This window comes from Dipteris shenzhenensis, chromosome 16, assembly GCF_047967505.1.
Source record: "Dipteris shenzhenensis isolate YYH24624 ecotype China chromosome 16, Dip_SZ_1.0, whole genome shotgun sequence".
Lineage (NCBI taxonomy): Eukaryota > Viridiplantae > Streptophyta > Polypodiopsida > Gleicheniales > Dipteridaceae > Dipteris > Dipteris shenzhenensis.
Window position 1 is genome coordinate 25,145,637 of NC_141611.1, and position 23,674 is coordinate 25,169,310.

Consider the following 23,674-nt stretch of genomic DNA (forward strand, 5'->3'; position numbering starts at 1 on the left):
AAGTGAAAACGGAGATGCTATTGCCGGATGCAATCCATGCAGGCGATGGCCGGATGAAATACAAGCTGCTGCACGGATCGTCATATATTCCACCAGGCAAATCCATGCTAAATTGCCGGATGAAAACCATCAGGCACGGAGAATATGCTATTGCAGGATGAAAATCCACCAGGCCCGTTGCCAAGGCTTGGGAAGACAAGAAGCGCGAAGATTGGCGAGTGGCAGTCTGTAGAGGATCGACCATAGTCGTCGAAGATAATAAGTAAGGGAGGGAACGGGTGGCGGGGAGTGAACGACAAGATGATGAAAGCCAATGTGTGGCTCAAGTTTTCCTGTCCAATCGCCTCCGATCGCGAGTCGTTGATGCTTTTTTCCCACTCCAATCCATCCAAACAATCGTCGCCTCGCGAGTGATCTAGCCCAGTGCTCGGCCGACATCAGTTCAATCTTCGTTCGGACACAGTTTCACCAAAATGGTCGTCCTGAATCGAGCATTCGAGTCGCTCTCTTTCGGTAGGGTGAGAAGCAGCACCACCTCCCCATCGATTCCACCCTACTACACGCCATTTGTGACTTGCGCGCAACGAGATGAAGGCAGTACTTCAGCTCGACGAGGATGGTTCTATGACAGATTTGTCAAAGAGAACACAATGGAAGCCAAATTAAAGAAGCTCAAAGCAGACGTTGCTGCCCGCAACGGCTACGTTGGATCTTGGTTCGAGGATTCCTTCAAATATACTGCATGGGTTGGTGGGTTCAGACGTCTCTCTCCTGCCTCTTTGAAGCATTGATTGCAACAATTCTATACGTCGCTTTGCTGTTGGTAGAACTCTGCGCCAATAGCTACCATCATGAATCTCGCTCTGCATGAGCATTGATCAACAAGAGAGCATATGATAAGCGCGAAGATGCATAATAATTATGTCCCCATGCAGACAGAAAACTAATGAAGATGAAACTTGCCTCGTCAGTGATCGAAAATGCGTGAGGTCCTTAATAATACTACCAAGGTCCTTAAGATTAACAGCTTTTTAAAACTCAAGCTACGATCAGCAGGACGGGGCAATCCCCTAATTATGGAGCTATTCTGCAGCCTAAATCTTGTCACTACCCAAATAAAGAAATGGGGAGATTTCACATTGCAACATTACAGAAGCGGGAACATCAAAAGTTTGCGACATTAATGAGTACGTATCACTTTAAAAAATGACAACAGGACTACTCATAAAGAACATGAACAACCCAACTCAGCATTCTAGATTATAGAGCATCCCATGGCAGACTGCGGTTGCTTCATCTCAATTCTGAACAGAATGGCAGAGTGTTTAGCTCCAAATCCTGAAAAGAGGTCGCCTGTAAACTCAGATCCTTATGATTAATGATGCTCAGTGCTACTTCGTGAAGTTCAAGGGAGTCTTTCAGGATTTAATTTCTACAGAGTTTGTCAATGCCCAACCAGCATCTCCAAAACTTCACCTAGTTGCACCATCAACACTATGTAGCCAATCTAAGCACAAGTCTCTGTGAGGAGAGAGAATGAGCTCGAATGACCTTGCTGCTGTTTTTTCAAATGTAATATGAGATTTACCTTTTCCTAAATATATGGTGCGGTTATGTTCACCAAACTGGTTTTTTGACCTTGTGCAGGAGGGTTTTTTAAATTTTGGAGTTCCTTGTTTAGTAGAGTAGTCCATGAGAATGACTTAAGCATCAAGTCTACTTGTCGTGATCCCATCCTAGAATAGTACTTTTGATAATCTATCAGCAGTAACTTAATCCATTGATATAACTAGGACTTATGAGCATGCTTGACATTCTGGGTTGATAATATTTAAACCCAAGGCTGTGAAAAGAGTCAGTGACAATATATTATGAGTGTGTTTTATTCTCTTGCAGAGGTTCACAGAATATTGACAGAGAGGAACCTAGAAAGCATTGAATGTAAGGCAGCATACGACCTCGTCTGTTCCAATGAAGTTGTTCTACTGGATGTACGAGAGCATGAAGACTTTCAAAAGGTTAGATATCAAGACCATATTTGTAAAAAGGTCCTTTTTTTGGAAAAGAAAATCACATTGCCACTTTCCTGGTAAGCTTGAAAAACAACTTGCTTTGGTTCCAAGATTCCAGCTGCTTCACAAGATTCCAGCTCATATCCCATGACAACGTTGAAGCAGTCACGAGGAGCCTAGAGGATCATGCAGTCATTGGATGCCTGGACCCATAAGAATGTAAAAATGCTTGTGGGCAAGCTCTACAGAAATTTTAAAGATGCTGCTTTCACCATTGACCATCACTGAACCTGACGACTCCACTGGTATGAAGTATACGATCCTCAATCAGCACCTGCTCTGATAATCTGACTAGCGTCCAACCCTCTGCAACCTGATACAAGACCCTCTCCTCCCTGGCCCCAAAGGATGCAGATAACCTGTAAGGGAACACCTATGCATGAGAACTCGACAAGCCAGTGGATCTGATGACCCTCTTCATGATTTGCTTCCTGAAGCCAGGCCAGGGGTATGGCTGTGTCAATCTGCAGGGTCCGTCTATGAGCACAGCTCAAATTCCAAGTGGTAGTGTGACGCTTTAGCGAGGGTAGCTCCTTGAAGACTCTCCAGGGGCCCATAGTCAGGTGCCCATAGTGGAGGCAGGCCCTCTCTCCCATGTGGCCCAATATATATATTCTGAGTAGCCCAGTGGATGTCCTATGTTATCAGCGTCAAGCTCGCTCCACATGATAGTTTGTCTCTCTTTCTCTCACCGGAGTCTTAGGAGGAATGGGTGTTGGGGCTGCTCTGATGTGACCCTAGGCTCTGATAACTGCTGTTAGGAGATTATCTTCTGATGTGTGCATCTGTAAAAATCCATCTGATGCTCGGCTTCAATCACCACCTCTATAGGGAGTGCACAGTGAATCTGTTGCCTGAAGAATCCTTCCAAGGCTCATTGTTGGGAAGGAGTCCTCTTAACAAAAAAGGCTCTGTGCTGGATGTCAGGAACGATGATATTAAGGCCACCCTCATGTAAGAGTGCTCTAGGCCACTCTGGTCCTCCTGTCGTGCGATAAATGCTCCTACTACAAAATTCATCCCAGGTGGCTTTGAAGCGACAGAAGTTCTTGAAAGAATACAATTGTGGCATCTGCAAGCTCGCTTTGAAGGAGTTCTTCATTCCAGATAGTAAGAAAAAGACTGTTAATCTGTGTTTACAAATGGAGAAAGTGACTCATCGCCTCAGCATGAAGAGAGAAAGGAAGGCCGCAAGTGGGCCCATCGAATGGATTTTCAGATCTGAAATCTATCCCATCTTTGAGGACACCGCCTTTTTCCCCGCCCCCTTATCGATAGGCTGCTCTACCATGTTGGAAGCCCTCTATACATCGGCTTTGTGGCCGTCGTGAAGAGAACTCTCTCCAAAAGGGAATTCGATCCTTCTCAAACTGGGCATATAGAGGTTGACCACTCCAATTCGAGAGTCCACCCTGACTGGCCAAAATACCGTGTGGAGTAATAATGGGAAGCAAGGAGGCCAAAACCGAAATGCAGACCCCGCCTCATGATCCAAGAGCATCAGACAGAAAGGTATGCCGTGGTGGTAGTAGTTGCCTGTGCCTAGCACACTGTCTCTGTCGATCGGCTCGTGCTCTTGGAGCTAGCATACTGTCCCGATCAGCTTGTGCTCTTGGAGAAAGAGAAAGACGATTTGTCCTTGATGACCTGAAGTTGGTTCTTGATGACCTGCTTCCTGCCCAATCCTTGGATGTTCCCAACTCACAACCTTCATTGAAGTGGGAGGGATCAATGGAAAGTCTACTCAACCTGGTACGGGAAGTGATCACACTTTGGGTGCAAAAAGCAAGGCCTCACCTGATGTAAATTGAGGAGAGAGGCAGAAACTGGACCAGAGAGGGAAAAGCTATGATGAGAGGGCCTGCTGAGTTATGTATTTGGATGCTAATAGTCGACTTCATCCAGCAGGATTAGGGGGCCTTGGGATTAAGGGAAGCAGAGGACATGGGCAATAGCAAAGGGCCAGTTAGCTATCTTTAGCCGGGGATGCTTAATAAAGCGGGATGCACTTCTACATAAGAGTGGCCAAGGCTATTGTGGATTCATTTAGTAAGCACACACCATTGGATGGTCTGGTCTAAATGAGAGCCTAGATTTCTGCCATCTACATGGCGGATCACAAGATGCTGTGCCGAAGGTTCCTTGTGAACGGGTTCTCATGCTATGGGATGCCAAAGCTATATGCATGGGCTTGTGGGCGTGACCTCCGTGGGTGGCTGGGAGGTGGGTCGCTTGCTGATTATCTTATTGTTTTGCTGATTGCTGGTTTGATCTGTGTTTAGGATTAGGGAACTCTACTGATGGCATTAGAGCCACCCTGATACACGGAGAATCATTTTGCAAGGTATGCAAGTGCATTCGTTTCGTATATTGAAGGTGCTTTTGCGAGTTTCTCTCAGGTGTTGAGGAAAAGTTTGGTTTGATTCATGGAGTAGGTTGTAGTTATCGGAAATTTGAGATGACTGTAGGTGTGAACCCCAAAGGGGTGACAAATCTGTAGAGGGATTGCACCAGGCTGGTTGCGAGTCACCCTAGGGAGTGATTGAGCCCTGAATCCTGAACTTCGAATCGCCTTAGGCTGCTGAGCAACTGGCTGGAAACCAGTTTGCACAGGCAGACTATATTATTGCGCATGGTTTGCTGAAGCAGAACCCACCTAGTTTCATTGAGAATAAATTGGGTCTTGGGCAGATCGTTGCGCAGACCTTTGTGCCAGCAGATCATGGGGTGGTGTAGGCGGATCTGCTTGAAGTAAGAGGGTGTTGGGAGCAAGTGAGAGTAAGGTGCAAGGGGTGGGTAGGGTGGGAAGTGGAAGAGTAGGGTGAGAAGGGAGGGAGAGTAGGTGGGTAGGAGAGTTGTAAGGGAGTGGTAGGAGATAGGGAGCTCAACGTCCACTTCCCAGTGCAAGTATCCATGAGTACCATTTGATTGTGGTTCGATGCAGTGTTGCTTGCTTGGGTGCATCAATGCTTCTTCCTGCATTGTTGAGTTCGCTTGTAAGGGGTCTAGCCTCTTCCAAAGTCCATCATTCTAGCAAAGACCAAACGGAAATGAACGACTTTGAGGCACTTAGTGCCATATCTATGGCGTTTCGTGGACAAAAGGAACTACTTTGTGTTGCCTTGCTTTGATTGTGGGGTATGGAAGGATGACACCTTTGAAGTTTCCTCCAACAATCCATGGGTCAGCATCCAGTAGTAGACTCATCAACTTCCTCTAGAAAGGACCTCTCCGTGCATATATGTTTTTAGAACGCCAATACTAAGATCTTGCACCTTTGGGTCCAACCTATTGTATTAATTAATTAACCCAGCTCCCGCTTTGCGCAATTAACCTAAGCTTTAATCCCCTTAATCAGCTGCTCCTTCTCCGCAATTAACCTATGCTTTAATCTCCCTAATCGGCTGCTCCTTCTTCTTCTCCCGCTCCCTCCGCCTTCTTCTGTTACTGCGTCCGCTCCCTCTCCTCCTTCTGCCATACCCTCTCCTGTCGTCCTTCTTCTCATACCTTCGCCTCCTCTCCCTCCTCCCTTAGCTTCATGTCCTGCCTCTCCTTCTTCCTCTCCACATTCCCCTCTCCCTCTCTCTTCACCCTCTCCCTCCATGGCCTCCACTCAGCCCTCCCCTCCTGTTCCTCCTTCCCTACTTCTCATTGCAGTGGTTGGGAGGCTTTGAGAGCCCCCTTCTTCCTCTACCCTTCTCCCTTCAGCCTGGCCACTCTTTATAGCAGCCAACAGAACCTTCTGGAGAGCAGAAGCTTCTCCAAGAAGCTACCCGTTCTCCACTTTGGACTCTAGAACCTTCCAACCTTCTGCAAACGTTAATCGACCCTAAACCTTAGGTTAATTGCCCTAATCAAGCACCGCCCCCACTCACAAATTAATTAATTGGGTCATTTTCTTGCTGGGGGGCCCGATTGGGTCCAACCTAGTTTGCTCTGCTTAGAGTCAGCTCTCCCTAATAAAAAATATGGGTCAGTTCCACCTTTATACATAGCCTCCATTATGGTCAGGTATTATGGTCAGGTATTGGAAATCAAATGGAGGCCTCCTTACCCTTGGAAGGAGGCTACAGCCTACCTCTTCTCCATGTCTCAGCCTTGTAAGGTATGTGCTCCAGAATCATTAAGATATCAATTGCTTTGCCTATCGAATCCCTCTCACGCTCTTGGTAGAGAATCGACCTCTATGGCTATGTGGCTTGGTCATGGAATTTATGTAGAGTCTAACTCATGATGCAAGGTGTGGAGAAGTAAATTGGGCCCATAAGGAACTCAAGGCCTACAAAATCGCTGCCCCTACCGAATTGAGGGAGGCTTTTAGGAAGAGTAGTTTGTATCAATACGTTGACATGCAGAATGAATAATAGGTAGCTTCAACTAGATGGATACACATATTGTAGATCAATCCTCATTGAGATCAAGAGACACACCCATTTGGGTGTGTGATGTTCTTCATATCTAGGGGCTAAGGTCGGCCCTACGGATATACACATCCTCCATTGTTGTCAACTATTAGAGATTAAGTGGAGGCCCCCTTGGAAGGAGGCTACCTATGTCTTAGCCTCATAAAGAAGTGTGCTTCATAATCAAGATATCAACCACTTTACATGTCAAAGTCCTCTTGGCAAAGAATCAACTTTTATGGCTACATGGTTCAGTCTTGGAATCAATGCATGTCTCAACTCACTATGTCCAACTTCTGATATGACCGCTCCCCTCCACCTCGCCTCTCCATCGCCGCCCCTCGCCTCCACTCTCCCCCCCCTCCCTCGTCTCAGCCGCCCCTCGCCTCTCCGCTCCCTTCCATCCCGCCCCCTTCCGCCTCACCTCGACTCACTCAACCCCCCCCTCGCTTCACCTCACCCCCCCTCTCGCCGCTCAGCCCCACCCGCCCGACCCCCCTCGCTTCACCCGCCCCCCCCGCCTCCATTCCGCTCTCCCAGCCCCCCGCTTCACCTCTCCGCCCCTCGCCACTCCAACCCCGCCCCCTCCGCCCTTCCGCGCCCCCCGTCTTCCCCGCACCCCGCACCCTTCACCCCGCCCCCCGCCCCCGAACCCCCCGCCCCCTCACTCCACCTCGCCCGCCCTTCCGCTCCACTCCTCCACCCCGCCACCCCCTCCCTTCCGCCCCGCCCCGCCTCACCCTGCTCCCGCCGCCTCTTCACTTCACCAACTCTCCGCCCCCACTCCCCTCGCGTCACCCCCGCCTCCCAGCCTTCCGTTCCTCTCCACACCCAGGCTCCACCCTCCCGCTTCGACCCCCCTTTTTGGGTGGCAGCCTTTTCCTCATCGGAAGCTTGCAGTTAGTCTTGGCGGTATGGCGGCTCCCTGCCCGGATCCGGAGGCCCAGTCGGACCCTCCCTCTCCAGATGCCTACCGCGTTATCCTGACAGAGCAACAATCATCTCGTGTTCAGGAGGTTGCCATTGACTTTGCCCGTACCTCTGTTTACGGTAGAGTCATTGGACACTCTCCCTCCAGATCAGCCATCAGGGACTGGCTCCAGTCCACTCTCGTGCTAGAGGATGGCCATATTGAGGAGGTGGCCCTTATGGGAAGGGGCATCTTCTGGCTCAAACTCTCCAATGAGAAAGCTGCGAGCAACCTGATTGCCGGTTCCCCCACATCGGTGGATGGAAAGATTATCATGATAGTCCCGTGGTACCGTGGATTCAGCGCAGCGGATTTTGATGTTCGGTTCCGTATACCTCGCCACCCAGTGACACTAGTTTTTCCAGGTCTTGCTGCTGAGCTGCGGCCGATTGTCAGGGACTTGGGCTCCCACTTTGGCTGGGTTATGCACGACACTTTCGCCGACACGGTGACTATGGCAGGAGCCCCCCGAGTTCGTGTGGCTGTGGCAGATCCTGCGACTCTCCCTGCAGTGATCGAGATCGTGACAGATGCCGGCAGCATCACCCAGAGCATGATAGTCACCGGATAGCCAGGTCAGTGCCTGAGGTGCCACGGCTTTGGGCACTTGGCGGCTGCTTGTCCACGTTTCGCCAGCTCGTCTCGACCCCCCCGCCCCCGCCCCCTCCGCCCCCGCCCCCCCCCCGGACAGCCACGTCAGGAGGAGCCGAGGCAGCTGGAGTCCGGTCCAGAGTTAGTGGTGGGCGGTTGGACCGAGGTTAGAAGGAAAAGAGGAAAGAACAAGAAGATTTCGGATAAAGGCAACAAGGAGGCAGAGGTTACCCTTCCTGCAGCAGCACCCCAGAGACCTGACAGGCAGCCGCCCCAGGGACCTGGGAGAGCTTCTTCTTCGACGGCAGCCCGCCCTTCACAGCCTCAGATCCCCCTCTCTCCCGCTCCCCTGCCCCTTTCCACTCAGTCCCAGCCCCTTCCCCAGTTTCCCCCCCCTTCGCCCGACCCGCAGCTTCAGCCCCCGCCTCTTCTTACTCAGTCTCCTCCTCCTCCCTCTCAGCCCCAGTTCCAGATGCATCCCCATCCCCCCCCCCCCCCGTCCCCCTCGACTCTCCCTCAGAGTTAGCTGCACCGTCGGCTTCCCAGCCGAGGGCAGCCCCCGCTCCTCCTCCTCCACCTCCTCTGCTAGTCGCCTCCGTGGAGTCCGAGTCGCCTACCCCTCAGCCTCCTCCCCCTCCCCCCCCGCTGGCAGGACACCTGGAGTCTACACCACGACTGGAGCAGGCTTCCATGGCCGCTAGCCCCTGAGTGGCAGACTCTGATGGGTCTCAGCTTCAGGAGAGAGAGCTTCCTCGAGACTTTTACAGATCTGGCCCCATGGGACTACTTGGATGTGGCCGACCTTGGGACCTTCCCGGCTTGTCTCGACATCAGTATCTTCCTGCTCCGCAAAGGGGCGGATGGGAAGATTGTCGCCTTGGCCCCTAGGGATGGCCCTAGCTTCGCTTTCACGTTCCTCAGCGATGGCACCGAGACCTGGACAGACGACTCGGTTTGGGAGGCTCTCAGAGAGCAGACACACGCTCAGGTTTGCTCCTGGATAGGCCCGTCCGGTGGGCAGCTTCTCGAGACTCAGTGGTCCGAGGGCGATGTGCGCCTGCGGTGGCGTTGCGTCGCCAAACGCTTCCGACTGATTGTGATCCTCAGACCTCCCCTGTCATGGCCCCTCCCCCAGGATGTCAGAGCTTGGTCCCATTAGAAACTCCGAACCTTCTATGGGATGACCACATCAGAGATCTCGAGCTGGCTCGAGAAAGCATTTGCTCATGGCACCAAAGGCCTCTCGCCTTTGCTGAAGGTGTTGAAGAACGGGCAGGACGACCCTGTCTCCCCCTCCAAACCTTCTCATAAGCGGCAGCGCCTCCATTCCGATATGTTTGCTTCTTCATCGACTTCGACCACGAGCAGACAGTTGTTCGCAGCCTCCCATCCCTCTCCATGAGCCTACACCTCGTATCCTGGAATGTGAACGGGTTTCACTCCTCTGGCACCCGTGGTCCCAGGAAGCTCATTTTGCGACAGGAACTTCAGCCTGCAGTGATTGGTCGTTTGGATGTACTTCTGCTCCAAGAGCACAAGCTTTCTGCGGCTCATTCGCGTAGCTGCGGGAAGGTTCTCCCTGGACGTTCCTACACTTATTGGGAGCCCTCGATCGGCGCACAGGGGAGGAGTGGGGGTGTCTGTACCTCCGTGTGCGAGCAGTTAGCCCAAGGAGTTTTCGGTCATGGCATGTTGATCCCAGGCCGGGCCCTTTGGGTAGGCCTGGATTTGGAGGGATCCAAAATAGGAATCCTCAACATTTATGCTCCCACAGACCTCCGATGCAGAGCCACTTTCTGGAGGACACTTACAGGGATTCTTCCAGACATGGATTCCTGGATTGTTGGAGGTGACTTCAACAATCTGGAGACCTTGGAGGACCAGCAGGGCAGAGGTCCGGAGTTCACAGGTATGGCTCAGGCAGAGCAGTCAGCTTGGGACTCTTTCATCTTCGCGACAGGAGGGAGGGACAGTTGGAGAGACCCGTCCTTCCGGCGTTGGCACGGGAGCTTGGACTTCTCATGGGGCTTCCGCAGGGAAGGAGGCAGACTCCTGGAGAGGCTTGACAGATTTTATGTCAGTGATTGGGCCATCAGCAGAGGCGGTCAGGCGGGTATAGTTCCAGGGATGACACTTTCCGACCATGCGCCTGTGCTCCTATCATTAGATTCGGCAGCCCAGACCCTTCCCCCCCGGTCATGCAGGATTCCCGACTCCATTTTCTCGAGGGAGGACGTGCGCAGCAGTATTTGCAGTCTTTGGGACAGAGACTGGGGCGAGTGCGTGGATCTGGTTGACTCGGTTGCACAGGCTTTGCAGGAGTCCAGCCAGATCTGCCAGCTCGCAGCCCTACAGGTTCGACAGGATTGGTGGGGCAGAGAGAGAGCTCTTCGGAGGGACCTCGCCTCCATTCAGCGACTCCAGCAGGCTTCCCCAGGCTCGGAGGAGCTTCGGATCCAGGCCCTTCGAGCCAGAGCCCTTCTGGAGGAGACACTCCAGCGTCGCTCAGAGTTTTCCTATCACGCCTCTCTCTCCTTCTGGGCCCGGAAGGGTGACCGGATGTGCAGGGAGTTCTTCAGGACGCATGGCCAGAGAGCTGCAGGTGATCAGCTTCGGAGTCTCAGGACAGCGGATGGTCACATCGTTACGGATCCAGGGGAGGTCCTGGGGTTGGCCACTGACTTCTACAGGACCCTCTTCCAGCAGGAGCCGCTTGCCCCTCGTGCTAGTCGTGCCCGTGAGGAGGTGTGGAGGCACATTCCATCCCTGGTCCAGCCTAGCATGCAGGCGACGTTGTTAGCACCGTTCACCATGGATGAGATGTTGGAGGCCTTGATGGCCATCGACGGACAGAAATGCCTAGGTGAGGATGGGCTATCCCGGGCATTCTTCACCTCCTTCTGGGACCACATCCATCAGCCCCTCCTTGCAGCTCTGCAGGGGATTTTCAGCAGTGGTCAGATGCCAGAGAGCCTTTCCTCGGGACTGATTTGCCTCATCCCGAAGGGAGGAGATAGACAGGAGATCCGCCAGTGGCGTCCGATCACTCTCCTTACCACTGCCTACAAAATCCTCACCAAGATCAGTGCCAGAGTTCGGCCTCTACTCCCAGACCTCATCCATGACACTCAGACAGGCTTTGTCCAGGATCGCAGTATCCTGGATAATGTCTTCACCTTTTCAGAGGCGGCGGAGTGGGCTCAGCACAGCGGATCACACCTTGCCATTCTACTTCTCGACTTCGAGAAGGCCTACGATCGCGTGGACTGGTCCTTTTTGGAGGGGACTCTGGAGCGGCTAGGTTTCCCGGCAGGTTGGATTCAGGGTATCTTAGCTTTGTACTGGACAGCGTCTAGCAGGGTCATCATTGGAGGCAGGATGGGTGAGCGCTTTAGCTTGGAGAGATCAGTGCGTCAGGGCTGCCCCCTTGCTCCTTACCCGTTTCTCTTCTTCGTCGAGGCCATGACTTACTACCTTCGGCGGGCGAGGTCCACAGGGATCAGGGGTGTTCGCCTTCCACTCCAGGAGGACACGGAGCTTTTGGACTTGGAGTACGCAGATGATACAGCCCTTTATGTCCAGGATGACGAGAGGATGCTAGAGAGGGTGCGGATGGCCCTGGAGGTCTTCTGCTCGGCCGCTGGTGCGAAAATCAACTGGAACAAATCAGTTGGTTTTCTAACAGACCCTGGGGCGTGTTCTCAGTGGGGGCGATTTCTGGGTTTCAGATGGATTCCACGGGGACAGACAACTAGATACCTTGGCTTTCAGGTTGGCCTAGACATCACGCCAGCTCAGCAGTTTCTCCCGGTGCTAGACTCCATCCGACGGAAGCTGGCTTTCTGGAGCACTGCTAAGCTCTCTCTTGCAGGTCGTGCCCTGGTAGTTAACCAGGTCCTCCTAGCCACGGCTTGGTATGTGGCTTCCTGCTGGTGCTTCTCGAGATCCAGCGTGGCACAGCTCAGGAGGTTGGTTCGGAACTTCCTTTGGTCCAGGGAGGATGGTCTTAGAGATACCAGAGCCAGGGTTGCTTGGCAGACAGTCATTCTTCCGCAGGCTGAGGGTGGCCTGGGGGTCATCGATCCAGAGCTTCAGAGTCAGGCCTTGTTAGGCAAGCTTGTCATCCGCGGTTTGACCCCGGGGGGGCAGACGTGGAAGATGTTACTTCAGCAGGGAGTCGGTTCTTGTGTCCCGTGCCGAGGTGGAGAGTGGCTACCGTCCCTCAGGTGGATCTTCACTTCCGCCCCGCTCACTCAGCCCCGTTCCCCACTCGTTCGTAGCCTCCTCATGGTTTGGAGGCGGCTCCGCCTCAGTCTCATTCAGTCCCCTCCCAGCTGTCAGGAGGAGATCGATCGCCAGCCGCTTATCTGGAACGGTCAGGTCAGAGATGCCGAGGGCATTCAGTTAGGGAAGAGATCACATATCAGGTGGGACGGCTGGATGAGGGGGCCAGCCCGGTCCCTTCGAGTTTGGAGGGATACGTACAGACATTTGGAGATGGCTGATCTTGCAGACGCAGCTGGAGGTGCACGTGGAGCCCAGGCGAGACGCACGGAGATCGACGGTGCGATCCCAGTTGTTTGGTTGGCTCCACCTGAGCCTCAGGTCCTCATGCCTGGTGACACCCGCTGGCTGGGACAGTTCACCCCCCGTGGCATCCCACTGGTGATCGCAGGACGTATGGATGACTCCTCTATCTCCTTCTTCGCGGTTTCTGGGGATGGACGACTCAGGAGAGAGGATGCGCTCATCGACCCCCTACTCCCATGGCAGAGGGTTCGGGTCGTAGGCCTTTTGGGGAAGGTCTGGCGTACCGACCCTAGCATCGAGCAAGACCAGATGCAGCTTTGGCGCCTTTGGCTCTGGGAGGGGCGGGCCTTGTCAGAGCTTGATTGGGACCCAAGAGAGTGGTGGTGGCCAGAGATTGTGACAGGACAGGGGCCGACTTCCTTCTTCGCCTACAGCACGACTCTGGGCAAGCGAGTTCTTGGGAGGATGCAGAGCCGCCCCCCCACCCAGCGACCCAGCTGGTACGCACAGGGTATTTCCAGGTTCTTTTTGCAGGCATTCTGGAAGGCCTTGTGGGAGAGCTGGCGGCCGCGGAAGATCTCATACTTCCTGTGGCTTCTTGCCCACAAAGGTCTTCCAGTGGGGAGCTGGTTGAGGCAGATAGGCCACAAAGGTCTTCCAGTGGGGAGCTGGTTGGGAAGGGGGGATGGAGGGAGGAGATCTGGTGGGGGGCGGAGGCTTCAAAGTATCAGAAAGAAAAAGTGTGTGTGTGTGTGTGTGTTGGGGGGGGGGGGGCTTAATTTAAAGGCACAATCTAAGTGGAGCCAAGGAGGCCTCTTGTGGCCTTTTATCTCCTATTGTTCTCTCTTGTTGCCTCCTCTCCTTGCATCGAGCATTCTTTTTCATGTGTTTCTCATTCTGTTTTATTTTCACCCACATCCATCTATCAACTAATGAACTTTCCACAAAGTCGTCGTTCACAGGGCTAGTGATGAGAGCCAAACTGATCTGCTCATGCCTCTACTATCCCCTTAATTCAAAAAGAGCACTACTTCATAATGTGTAGACTTTTTGCATTTAAGGTATTGACTTGGCAGTCTGGCCATGTCTACCCTTTGGTGTAATGTTGCTCTATTGATTTTTTTTTCTACTGCTGCTCCTGCGAGCTTCCCTCCCCCCCCATCGCTATCGCTACCTCCACTCCCTAGCCCCCCCCCCCCCCGCCGCGACCACCCCCGCCCCCTGTCTCTCCGCCCTCGCCTCCCGCTCGCTATCCCCCTCACCCGCCGCCTCGCTCACCCGCCTCCCATCCCCCCGCCTCGCTCGCCCGCCTCCCATCCCCCGCCCCCTGCCTCTCCGCCTCGCCCCCCGCCCGCCCTCGCTCACCCGCCCCCCTCGCTCACCCGACCCGCCCCCTCGCTCACCCGCCTCGCTCACCCCACCCGACCCCCTCGCTCTCCCGCCTTCCATCCCGCTCCCCCCGTCCCCCGTGCCTTCACCCGCCACTCCGCCCATTCCGCCATTCCGCCCCCCCTCGCCTCCATTCCGCTCCCCCCCGCTTCCTTTCCACTCCACTCGCCCATTCCGCCCCCCCCCCCCCGCCTCCACTCCGCTCCCCCGCCCTCCGTTTCACCCCTCCGCCCCCGCCACACCAACCCCGCCCCCCCCGCCCTCCCGCGCCACCCGCCTGCCCCGTACCCTTCACCCCGCCTCGCCCCGACCCCCCCCCGCTCACTCACTTCGCTTCGCCCGCCCTTCTGCTTCACTTCTCCACCCCGCCTCCACCCTCCGCCTCTGCCACCATCCCTTCCACACCCAGGCGCCACCCTCCCGCTTCGTCTCCCCTTTTGGGGTGGCAGCCTGTTCTTCATCGGAAGCTTGCAGTTAGTCTTGGCGGTATGGCAGCCCCTTGCCCGGATCCGGAGGCCCAGTCGGACCCTCCCTATCCAGATGCCTACCGCGTTATCCTGACAGAGCAACAATCATCTCGTGTGCAGGAGGTTGCCACTGACTTTGCCCGTACCTCTGTTTACGGTAGAGTCATTGGACACTCTCCCTCCAGAGCAGCCATCAGGGACTGGCTCCAGTCCACTCTCCTGCTAGAGGATGGCCATATTGAGGAGGTGGCCCTTATGGGAAGGGGCATCTTCTGGCTCAAACTCTCCAATGAGAAAGCTGCGAGCAACCTGATTGCCGGTTCCCCCACATCGGTGGATGGAAAGATTATCATGATAGTCCCGTGGTACCGTGGATTCAGCGCAGCAGATTTTGATGTTCGTTTCCGTATACCTCACCACCCAGTGACACTAGTTTTTCCAGGGCTTGCTGCTGAGCTGCGGCCGATTGTCAGGGACTTGGGCTCCCATTTTGGATGGGTTATGCACGACACTTTCGCCGATGCGGTGACCACGGCAGGAGCCCCCCGAGTCCGAGTGGCTGTGGCAGACCCTGCGACCCTCCCTGCAGTGATCGAGATTGTGACAGATGCCGGCAGCATCACCCAGAGCATGATAGTCACCGGACAGCCAGGTCAGTGCCTGAGGTGCCACGGCTTTGGGCACTTGGCGGCTGCGTGTCCACGCTTCGCCAGCTCATCTCGACCCCCCCCGCCCTCGCCTCCTCCGTCCCCGCCCCCCCCCCCCGGACAGTCACGTCAGGAGGAGCCGAGGCAGGCGGAGCCCGGTCCAGAGTTAGTGGGTGGTTGGACCGAGGTTAGAAGGAAAAGAGGAGAGAACAAGAAGATCTCGGATAAAGGCAAGGAGGCAGAGGTTACCCTTCCGGCAGCAGCACCCCAGAGACCTGACAGGCAGCCGCCCCAGGGACCTGGGAGAGCTTCTTCGTCGACGGCAGCCCGCCCTTCACAGCCTCAGATCCCCCTCTCTCCCGCTCCCCCGCCCCTTTCCAGTCAGTCCCAGTCCCTTCCCCAGTTTCCCCTCCCTTCGCCCGACCCGCAGCCTCAGCCCCCGTCTCTTCCTCCTCAGTCTCCTCCTCCTCCCTCTCAGCCCCAGCTCCAGAGGCGTCCCCATCCCCCCCCTCCCTCCGCTCCCCTCGACTCCTCTATAGTGTTAGCTGCACCTTCGGCTTCCCAGCCGAGGGCAGCCCCCGCTCCGCCTCCTCCACTTGCTCCGCCAGTCGCCTCCGTGGAGCTCGAGTCGCCTACCCCTCAGCCTCCTCTCCCTCCCCCCCCGCTGGCAGGACACCCGGAGTCTACACCACCACTGGAGCAGGCTTCCATGGCCGCTAGCCCCTCAGTGGCAGACTCTGATGGGTCTCAGCTTCAGGAGAGAGCGCTTCCTCGAGACTTTTACAGATCTGGCCCCTGGGACTACTTGGACGTGGCCGACCTTGGGACCTTCCCGGCTTATCTCGACATCAGCATCTTCCTGCTCCGCAAAGGGGCGGATGGGAAGATTGTCGCCTTGGCCCCTAGGGATGGCCCTAGCTTCGCCTTCACGTTCCTCAGCGATGGCACCGAGACCTGGACAGACGACTCGGTTTGGGAGGCGCTCAGAGAGCAGACACACGCCCAGGTCTGGCCCGTCCGGTGGGCAGCTTCTCGAGACTCAGTGGTCTGAGGGCGATGTGCGCCTGCGGTGGCGTTGCGCCGCCAAACGCTTCCGACTGATTGTGATCCTCAGACCTACCCTGTCATGGCCTCTCCCCCAGGATGTCAGAGCTTGGTCCCATCAGAAACTCCAAACCTTCTATGGGATGACCACTTCAGAGATCTCGAGCTGGCTCGAGAAAGCATTTGTTCATGGCACCAAAGGCCTCTCGCCTTTGTTGAAGGTGTTGAAGGACGGGCAGGACGATCCCGTCTCCCCCTCCAAACCTTCTCATAAGCGGCAGCGCCTCCATTCCGACATGTCTGATTCTTCATCGACTTCGACCGCGAGCAGACAGTTGTTCGCAGCTCCCCATCCCTCTCCATGAGCCTACACCTCGTATCCTTGAATGTGAACGGGTTTCACTCTTCTGGCACCCGTGGTCCCAGGAAGCTCATTTTGCGACAGGAACTTCAGCCTGCAGTGATTGGTCGTTTGGATGTACTTCTGCTCCAGGAGCACAAGCTCTCTGCGGCTCATTCCCGTAGCTGCGGGAAGGTTCTCCCTGGACGTTCCTACACTTACTGGGAGCCCTCGATCGGCGCACTGGGGAGGAGTGGGGGTGTCTGTACCTCCGTGTGCGAGCAGTTAGCCCAGGGAGTTTTCGGTCATGGCACGTTGATCCCAGGCCGAGCCCTTTGGGTAGGCCTGGATTTGGAGGGATCCAAAATTGGAATACTCAACATTTACGCTCCTACAGACCTCCGATGCAGAGCCACTTTCTGGAGGACACTTACAGGGATTCTTCCAGACATGGATTCCTGGATTGTTGGAGGTGACTTCAACAATCTGGAGACATTGGAGGACTAGCAGGGCAGAGGTCCGGAGTTCACAGGTATGGCTCAGGCAGAGCAGTCAGCGTGGGACTCCTTCATCTTCGCGACAGGAGGTAGGGACAGTTGGAGAGACCCGTCCTTCCGGCGTTGGCACGGGAGCCTGGACTTCTCTTGGGGCTTCCGCAGGGAAGGAGGCAGACTCCTGGAGAGGCTTGATAGATTCTATGTCAGTGATTGGGCCATCAGTAGAGGCGGTCAGGCGGGTATAGTTCCAGGGACGACACTTTCCGACCATGCGCCGGTACTCCTCTCACTAGATTCGGCAGCCCAGACCCTTCCCCCCCGGTCATGCAGGATTCCCGATTCCATTTTCTTGAGGGAGGACGTGCGTAGCAGTATTTGCAGTCTTTGGGACAGAGATTGGGGGGAGTGCACGGATTTGGTGGACTCAGTTGCGCAGGCTCTGCAGGAGTCCAGCCAGACCTGCCAGCTAGCAGCCCTACAGGTTTGACAGGATTGGTGGAGTAGAGAGAGAGCTCTTCGGAGGGACCTCGCCTCCATTCAGCGACTCCAGCAGGCTTCCCCGGGCTCGGAGGAGCTTCGGATCCAGGCCCTTCGAGCCAGAGCCCTCTTGGAGGAGACACTCCAGCGCCGCTCAGAGTTTTCCTATCACGCCTCTCTCTCCTTCTGGGCCCGGAAGGGTGACCGGATGTGCAGGGAGTTCTTCAGGACGCATGGCCAGAGAGCTGCAGGTGATCAGCTTCGGAGTCTCAGGACAGCGGATGGTCACATCGTTACGGATCCGGGGGAGGTCCTGGGGTTGGCCACTGACTTCTACAGGACCCTCTTCCAGCAGGAGCCGCTTGCCCCTCGTGCTAGTCGTGCCCGTGAGGAGGTGTGGAGGCACATTCCATCCCTGGTCCAGCCTAGCATGCAGGCGATGTTGTTGGCGCCGTTTACCTCGGATGAGATGCTGGAGGCCTTGATGGCTATCGACGGACAGAAATGCCCAGGAGAGGATGGGCTTCCCCGAGCATTCTTCACCTCCTTCTGGGACCAGATCCATCAGCCCCTCCTTGCAGCTCTGCAGGGGATTTTCAGCAGCGGTTTGATGCCAGAGAGCCTCTCTTCGGGACTGATTTGCCTCATCCCGAAGGGAGGAGATAGACAGGAGATCCGCCAGTGGCGTCCGATCACTCTCCTTACTACCGCCTACAAAATCCTCGCCAAGATGATCAGTGCCAGAGTTCGGCCTCTACTCCCAGACCTCATTCATGACACTCAGACAGGCTTTGTCCAGGATCGCAGTATCCTGGATAATGTCTTCACCTTTTCAGAGGCGGCGGAGTGGGCTCAGCACAGTGGATCACACCTTGCCATTCTACTTCTCGACTTTGAGAAGGCCTACGATCGCGTGGACTGGTCCTTTTTGGAGGGGACTCTGGAGCGGCTAGGTTTCCCGGCAGGTTGGATTTAGGGTATCTCAGCTTTGTACAGGACAGCGTCTAGCAGGGTCATCATTGGAGGCAGGATGGGTGAGCGCTTTAGCTTGGAGAGATCAGTGCGTCAGGGTTGCCCCCTTGCTCCTTACCTGTTTCTTTTCTTCGCCGAGGCCATGACTTACTACCTTCGGGCGAGGTCTACCGGGATCCGGGGGGTTCGCCTTCCACTTCGGGAGGACACGGAGCTTCTGGACTCGGAGTACGCAGATGATACAGCCCTTTATGTCCAGGACGATGAGAGGATGCTAGAGAGGGTGCGGATGGCCCTGGAGGTCTTCTGCTCGGCCGCTGGTGCGAAAATCAACTGGAACAAGTCAGTTGGTTTTCTCACAGACCCTGGGGCGTGTTCTCAGTGGGGGCGATTTCTGGGTTTCAGATGGATTCCACGGGGACAGACAGCTAGATACCTTGGCTTCCAGGTTGGCCTAGACATCACGCCAGCTCAGCAGTTTCTCCCGGTGCTAGACTCCATCCGACGGAAGCTGGCTTTCTGGAGCACTGCTAAGCTGTCTCTTGCAGGTCGTGCCTGGTAGTTAACCAGGTCCTCCTAGCCACGGCTTGGTATGTGGCTTCCTGCCGGTGCTTCTCGAGATCCAGCGTGGCACAGCTCAAGAGGTTGGTTCGGAACTTCCTTTGGTCTGGGGAGGATGGTCTTAGAGATACCAGAGCCAGGGTTGCTTGGCAGACAGTCATTCTTCCGCAGGCTGAGGGTGGCCTGGGGGTTATCGATCCAGAGCTTCAGAGTCAGGCCTTGTTAGGCAAGCTTGTCATCCGCGGTTTGACCCCGGGGGGGCAGACGTGGAAGATGTTACTTCAGCAGGGAGTAGGCTCTTGTGTCCCGCGCCGAGGTGGAGAGTGGCTACCGTCCCTCAGGTGGATCTTCACTTTTGCCCCGCTCACTCAGCCCCGTTCCCCACTCGTTCGTAGCCTCCTCATGGTTTGGAGGCGGCTCCGTCTCAGTCTCATTCAGTCCCAGCCCAGCTGTCAGGAGGAGATCGATCGCCAGTCGCTCGTCTGGAATGGGCAGGTCAGAGACGCCGAGGGCCTTCAGTTGGGGGAGAGATCACATATCAGGTGGGACGGCTGGATGAGGGGGCCAGCCCGGTCCCTTCGAGTTTGGAGGGATACGTACAGACATCTGGAGATGACTGATCTTGCAGACGCAGCTGGAGGTGCACGCGGAGTCCAGGCGAGACGCACGGAGATCGACGGAGCGATCCCAGCCGCTTGGTTGGCTCCACCTGAGCCTCAGGTCCTCATGCCTGGAGACACCCGCTGGCTGGGACAGTTCACCCCCCGTGGCATCCCACTGGTGGTCGCAGGACGTTTGGATGACTCCTCTATCGCCTTCTTCGCGGTTTCAGGGGATGGACGACTCAGGAGAGAGGATGCGCTCATCGACCCCCTACTCCCGTGGCAGAGGGTTAGGGTCGTAGGCCTTCTGGGGAAGGTCTGGCGTACCGACCCTAGTATCGAGCAGGACCAGTTACAGCTTTGGCGTCTTTGGCTCTGGGAGGGGCGGGCCTTGTCAGAGCTTGAGTGGGACCCAGGAGAGTGGTGGTGGCCAGAGATTGTGACAGGACAGGGGCCGACTTCCTTCTTCGCTTACAGCACGACTCTGGGCAGGCGAGTTCTTGGGAGGATGCAGAGCCGCCCCCCCACGCAGCGACCTAGCTGGTATGCACAGGGTATTTCCAGGTTCTTTTTGCAGGCATTCTGGAAGGCCTTGTGGGAGAGCTGGCGGCCGTGGAAGATCTCATACTTCCTGTGGCTTCTTGCCCACAAAGGTCTTCCAGTGGGGAGCTGGTTGAGGCAGATAGGCCAGGACGGTTGCTGTCAGATTTGCCATGCGGATGAGGAGTCACCAAAACACTGCTTGTGGAGCTGCACGCGCGCCCAGGAAGTGTGGAGGTGGACCTTCGGGCTTCTTACTCGCGCAGCACCAGAGGTAGGAGTGATCACTTGGGGCGCGTTCTGTTGGTGCAGCACCGCACCTGGTCTTCATCACTTGTTCGAGGCATGCCAGCAGGACCCCACCTTCCTTATCACACAGGGGACGTGGGGGCCGCTCGAGGGTATCCCACAGCACCTAGCAGAGGCTGATACAGGAGTTCGGGAGAGGCAGCCAGTCTGGGAGATTATCAGCAGCATTACAGGATGGCACATCTGGACCTCGCGCTGCGCGCAGATCCTCGGTGGCACCTCCTTATCGACTGCCCAGATCATGGCGGAGATTTGGAGTGAGATTATTCATACCCTCAGAGGCCAGTGGGACCAGATTCAGGGAGACTCCCGGGCTGGTCAGGAGAAGCGGAGACGCTTCCTCCAGGCTTGGGACACACAGAGCCTCTTCTTCGAGCAGACTACGCAGGGCCTTCGGTGGCACTACTCACCACCCCGATGGCTGTTCATTCACACTCAGCATATCCCTCCGTGAGAGTAGGATTTATTATGCTACCTTTTAGGGCTGCGTCCGGTTTGTGAACGCGGCCGTCAGCTATAAGCTGACCTCTTGTATTTTGTTCTCGAAGTAATATAATTAGCACTGTTTTTTCGGCAAAAAAAAATAATGTTGCTCTATTGAGTTTCCAAGATGAGCTCTGTAGGAAGGGCATCGTTGTTTGCTTCACTTTCACCTTTAGTACCCCATACTGAGTGCACTCAATTGTGATTTTGTGGGACCATGGAAGTACAAAGAGTTGGTGACGTGGAATAAGGAAAGCCTTGATAGCACTATATGTCAAGGGAGCAGCCATGTGAGCCCTTTTGGCTAAACCACAGGTCCCTATATGTGACATTCCATATGCCCAAGATTCCTAGGGGGTGAATGAGAGAAGATAGTGACTGTAGAAGCAATGAATGGCCGGAGGGAGAGGGTGAGGGACTCGGGGGCATGGGTAGAGGCAGGAAGCAAGCAGATGAGGATGACAGCCTGTCTAGGGCTAGGAGAGGAAGGGGATAGAAACAGACCAAGAGGGTATGGGCAGCTACTTGGGGGGTGAGGAGAGTAGAGATGGGGGAGGTGAGAGCACTATCCATAGGAGGACAGGAGGATGAGATGGACGGGTTGGAGCTAGCTCAAGAGAGGGAAACAGAACCAGAAGCCTAAGGCTGGAAAAAGGACCAATGGGGAAGGAAGGGGTGAAGAATGGCCCAGAAGCCTACAAAGAGGGGGTCAGGAAGGAGAAGAGGGAAGATTACTCTGCACAAGGTGGACACAGAGGAGGCCAGGTCGAGATCGTGAAGGGGACAGTAGGGGAAGCAGGAGGGGGTGTGTGTGTTTCGGGAAGGGGGGGTGGGCTTTGTAGGGGAGGGAGGAGGGAGCTAGGAGTTGGGAGTTGGAAAGGAATGTGTTTGTGTTTTCTCCAAGAGCCTATTTCAGCTAGCAGAAGGGCAATGTTTTAAACCTATGTCACTGTGATTTAACTGTATATTATTGTTTATGCCTTTCTTGTTGGCTGTCTCTTTTGTTCATGCTTTGTTAATTACATCTCCTGATTTCCTTAATATCAAATTTTGTTCTCCATGCAATCTGTTGAGATCAAGCACATGAGTGAGTTCTACAAAAATGTTTTGAAAGTTGTAGTTATTCAATCCAAGCCTTTTTTAATGTTCTCTGCAGGGTCATGCAGAAAAATCATTTGGTGCTCCACTTTTTCGGTTGATACAAGGGAATGATTTAAAAGCGAACATGAGGTAGACGAAAAGCCCTTAATAACTTCTTCACCACCCAAAGCATGTCTTTCCTGTTTTGTGGATGCGTGAGCCCTTAGATATAGTTTTTAATCATGCACTTCTTATATGCTTGGACAAAAAGGCTTCCTTGTGTTTGTTGTCTGCACACTTTTAGCAGCGAGTTCAAGTGTTAATTTAGCCTTCTATAGTTTGGTGTTAAGCTTGATTACTCATGTCTGCTTTATCAAAGATTGTATTGTTTCAACTCTCATGATCAGATCCTCGTTCTTTACACTCTTGCATACTTGGTGGTTATGTTTCTCAAGTCTGTGCAGTTTTTACTCAATTTACATAGTAGGTGTAGAAAAGGATTAAATTAGAAGGGGATGAACAGGGGTAGAATAGAATAGAAGAGAGAGAGAAAGAAAGAAAGAAAGAAATTTTATTAAAGGTCCACGGAAGGCCATACATGGCCTATGGGACACAAAATCATCCGAAAGGAAAATACATCATCAACGATGCGCCAACTAGGTGGCCTCATCGTAATACCGCTAAGATGCCAAAAATGGCTACAAAAATCCTAGATACAAAATGAAATGAAATAGAGTACCAAAATTGCCTAGATACAAAATGTAAAATATGAAATATGAGGAACATCGTCTTCCCTAAGGGGTCTGTGATCCAAAGAAATGATGGAAGTCATGGCCATCGACCATGCCTCCTGCCATGAGTGTGAAGATCTGGGCAAGTGTCAAATGGGCTGCTGGCGGTGCCAAGTCTCCATGGAGCAATCTCCTCCGAAAATCTGCCATCATCCTCCGTCGTCTAGAAATAAAGCGACGGGTACGGCCTCTGTGTAAGATCATCCTGCGGTGCTGCCGGATCATGTCATATGTACATCCTCGGGGTGGAACCATCGGTGCTTTCTAGCAAGATGGGCTATCTCTGTGCTCATGGTCCTGCGCCTCATCCTGCTCCTCATGAATAACCAGGTCTCTGGCAGGGATGCGACGGTGCTCTCTGAGGAATCTCTCTCTGTATCTGGTGATCTCCCTGATGAACAACGCTAAGCAATACTGATCCTCATACTCCATAATCCGAGAGAGAGGTCCAAATCCGTGCCCAAATAAACAGTGAAATCTGCCACGGATCTCATAATATAAAGGGCATCTGCAAACAAAGTGCTCCTCAGTCTCCACCTCCCCCATAGTGCAACAAGGGCATATCCTAGTCTCTCGCCTGGGTCTATGTCCGGTAGCTGTACGACGCATCCTGCCGGCCTCAACGTCTAATCTGTGGGAAGATACCCTGAGCTGGCCCAAGGCAATCCTGAGTGAGTGCGACATATGAACGCCGATATATCCTGGGGATATGATGAAGCCATCCTCTGAAATCCTGAGAAAATGGTCACGATATGTGGCCATCTTCGTAGGAAGCTCCGTGGGATGAACCCAAGTGCGAAACGTGTGTAGCTGCAACAAATCTGCCCTGATAACCTGGCTGAGCTCATGTCGAGTGAGAGGGAGGCGAGGGGCATCTATGCTGTATCGAAATGGTGGCAGCCTATCCAT

The 23,674-nt window shown here is 54.5% G+C and overlaps 1 protein-coding gene across 1 annotated transcript in view; it reads left to right on the forward strand.

The window, feature by feature from the left end:
• The first annotated feature begins 351 nt into the window (after positions 1–351).
• The window catches only part of LOC147892738 (rhodanese-like domain-containing protein 14, chloroplastic), a 91,483-nt gene continuing 68,160 nt past the window's right edge, over positions 352–23,674 (forward strand). Inside the window, exons 1-3 of the mRNA XM_087387687.1 lie at positions 352–750; positions 1,897–2,018; positions 22,051–22,124. Of these exons, the coding sequence (XP_087243813.1) occupies positions 474–750; positions 1,897–2,018; positions 22,051–22,124 (473 nt within the window). The 5' untranslated portion in view covers positions 352–473. The remainder of the gene's footprint in view (positions 751–1,896; positions 2,019–22,050; positions 22,125–23,674) is intronic.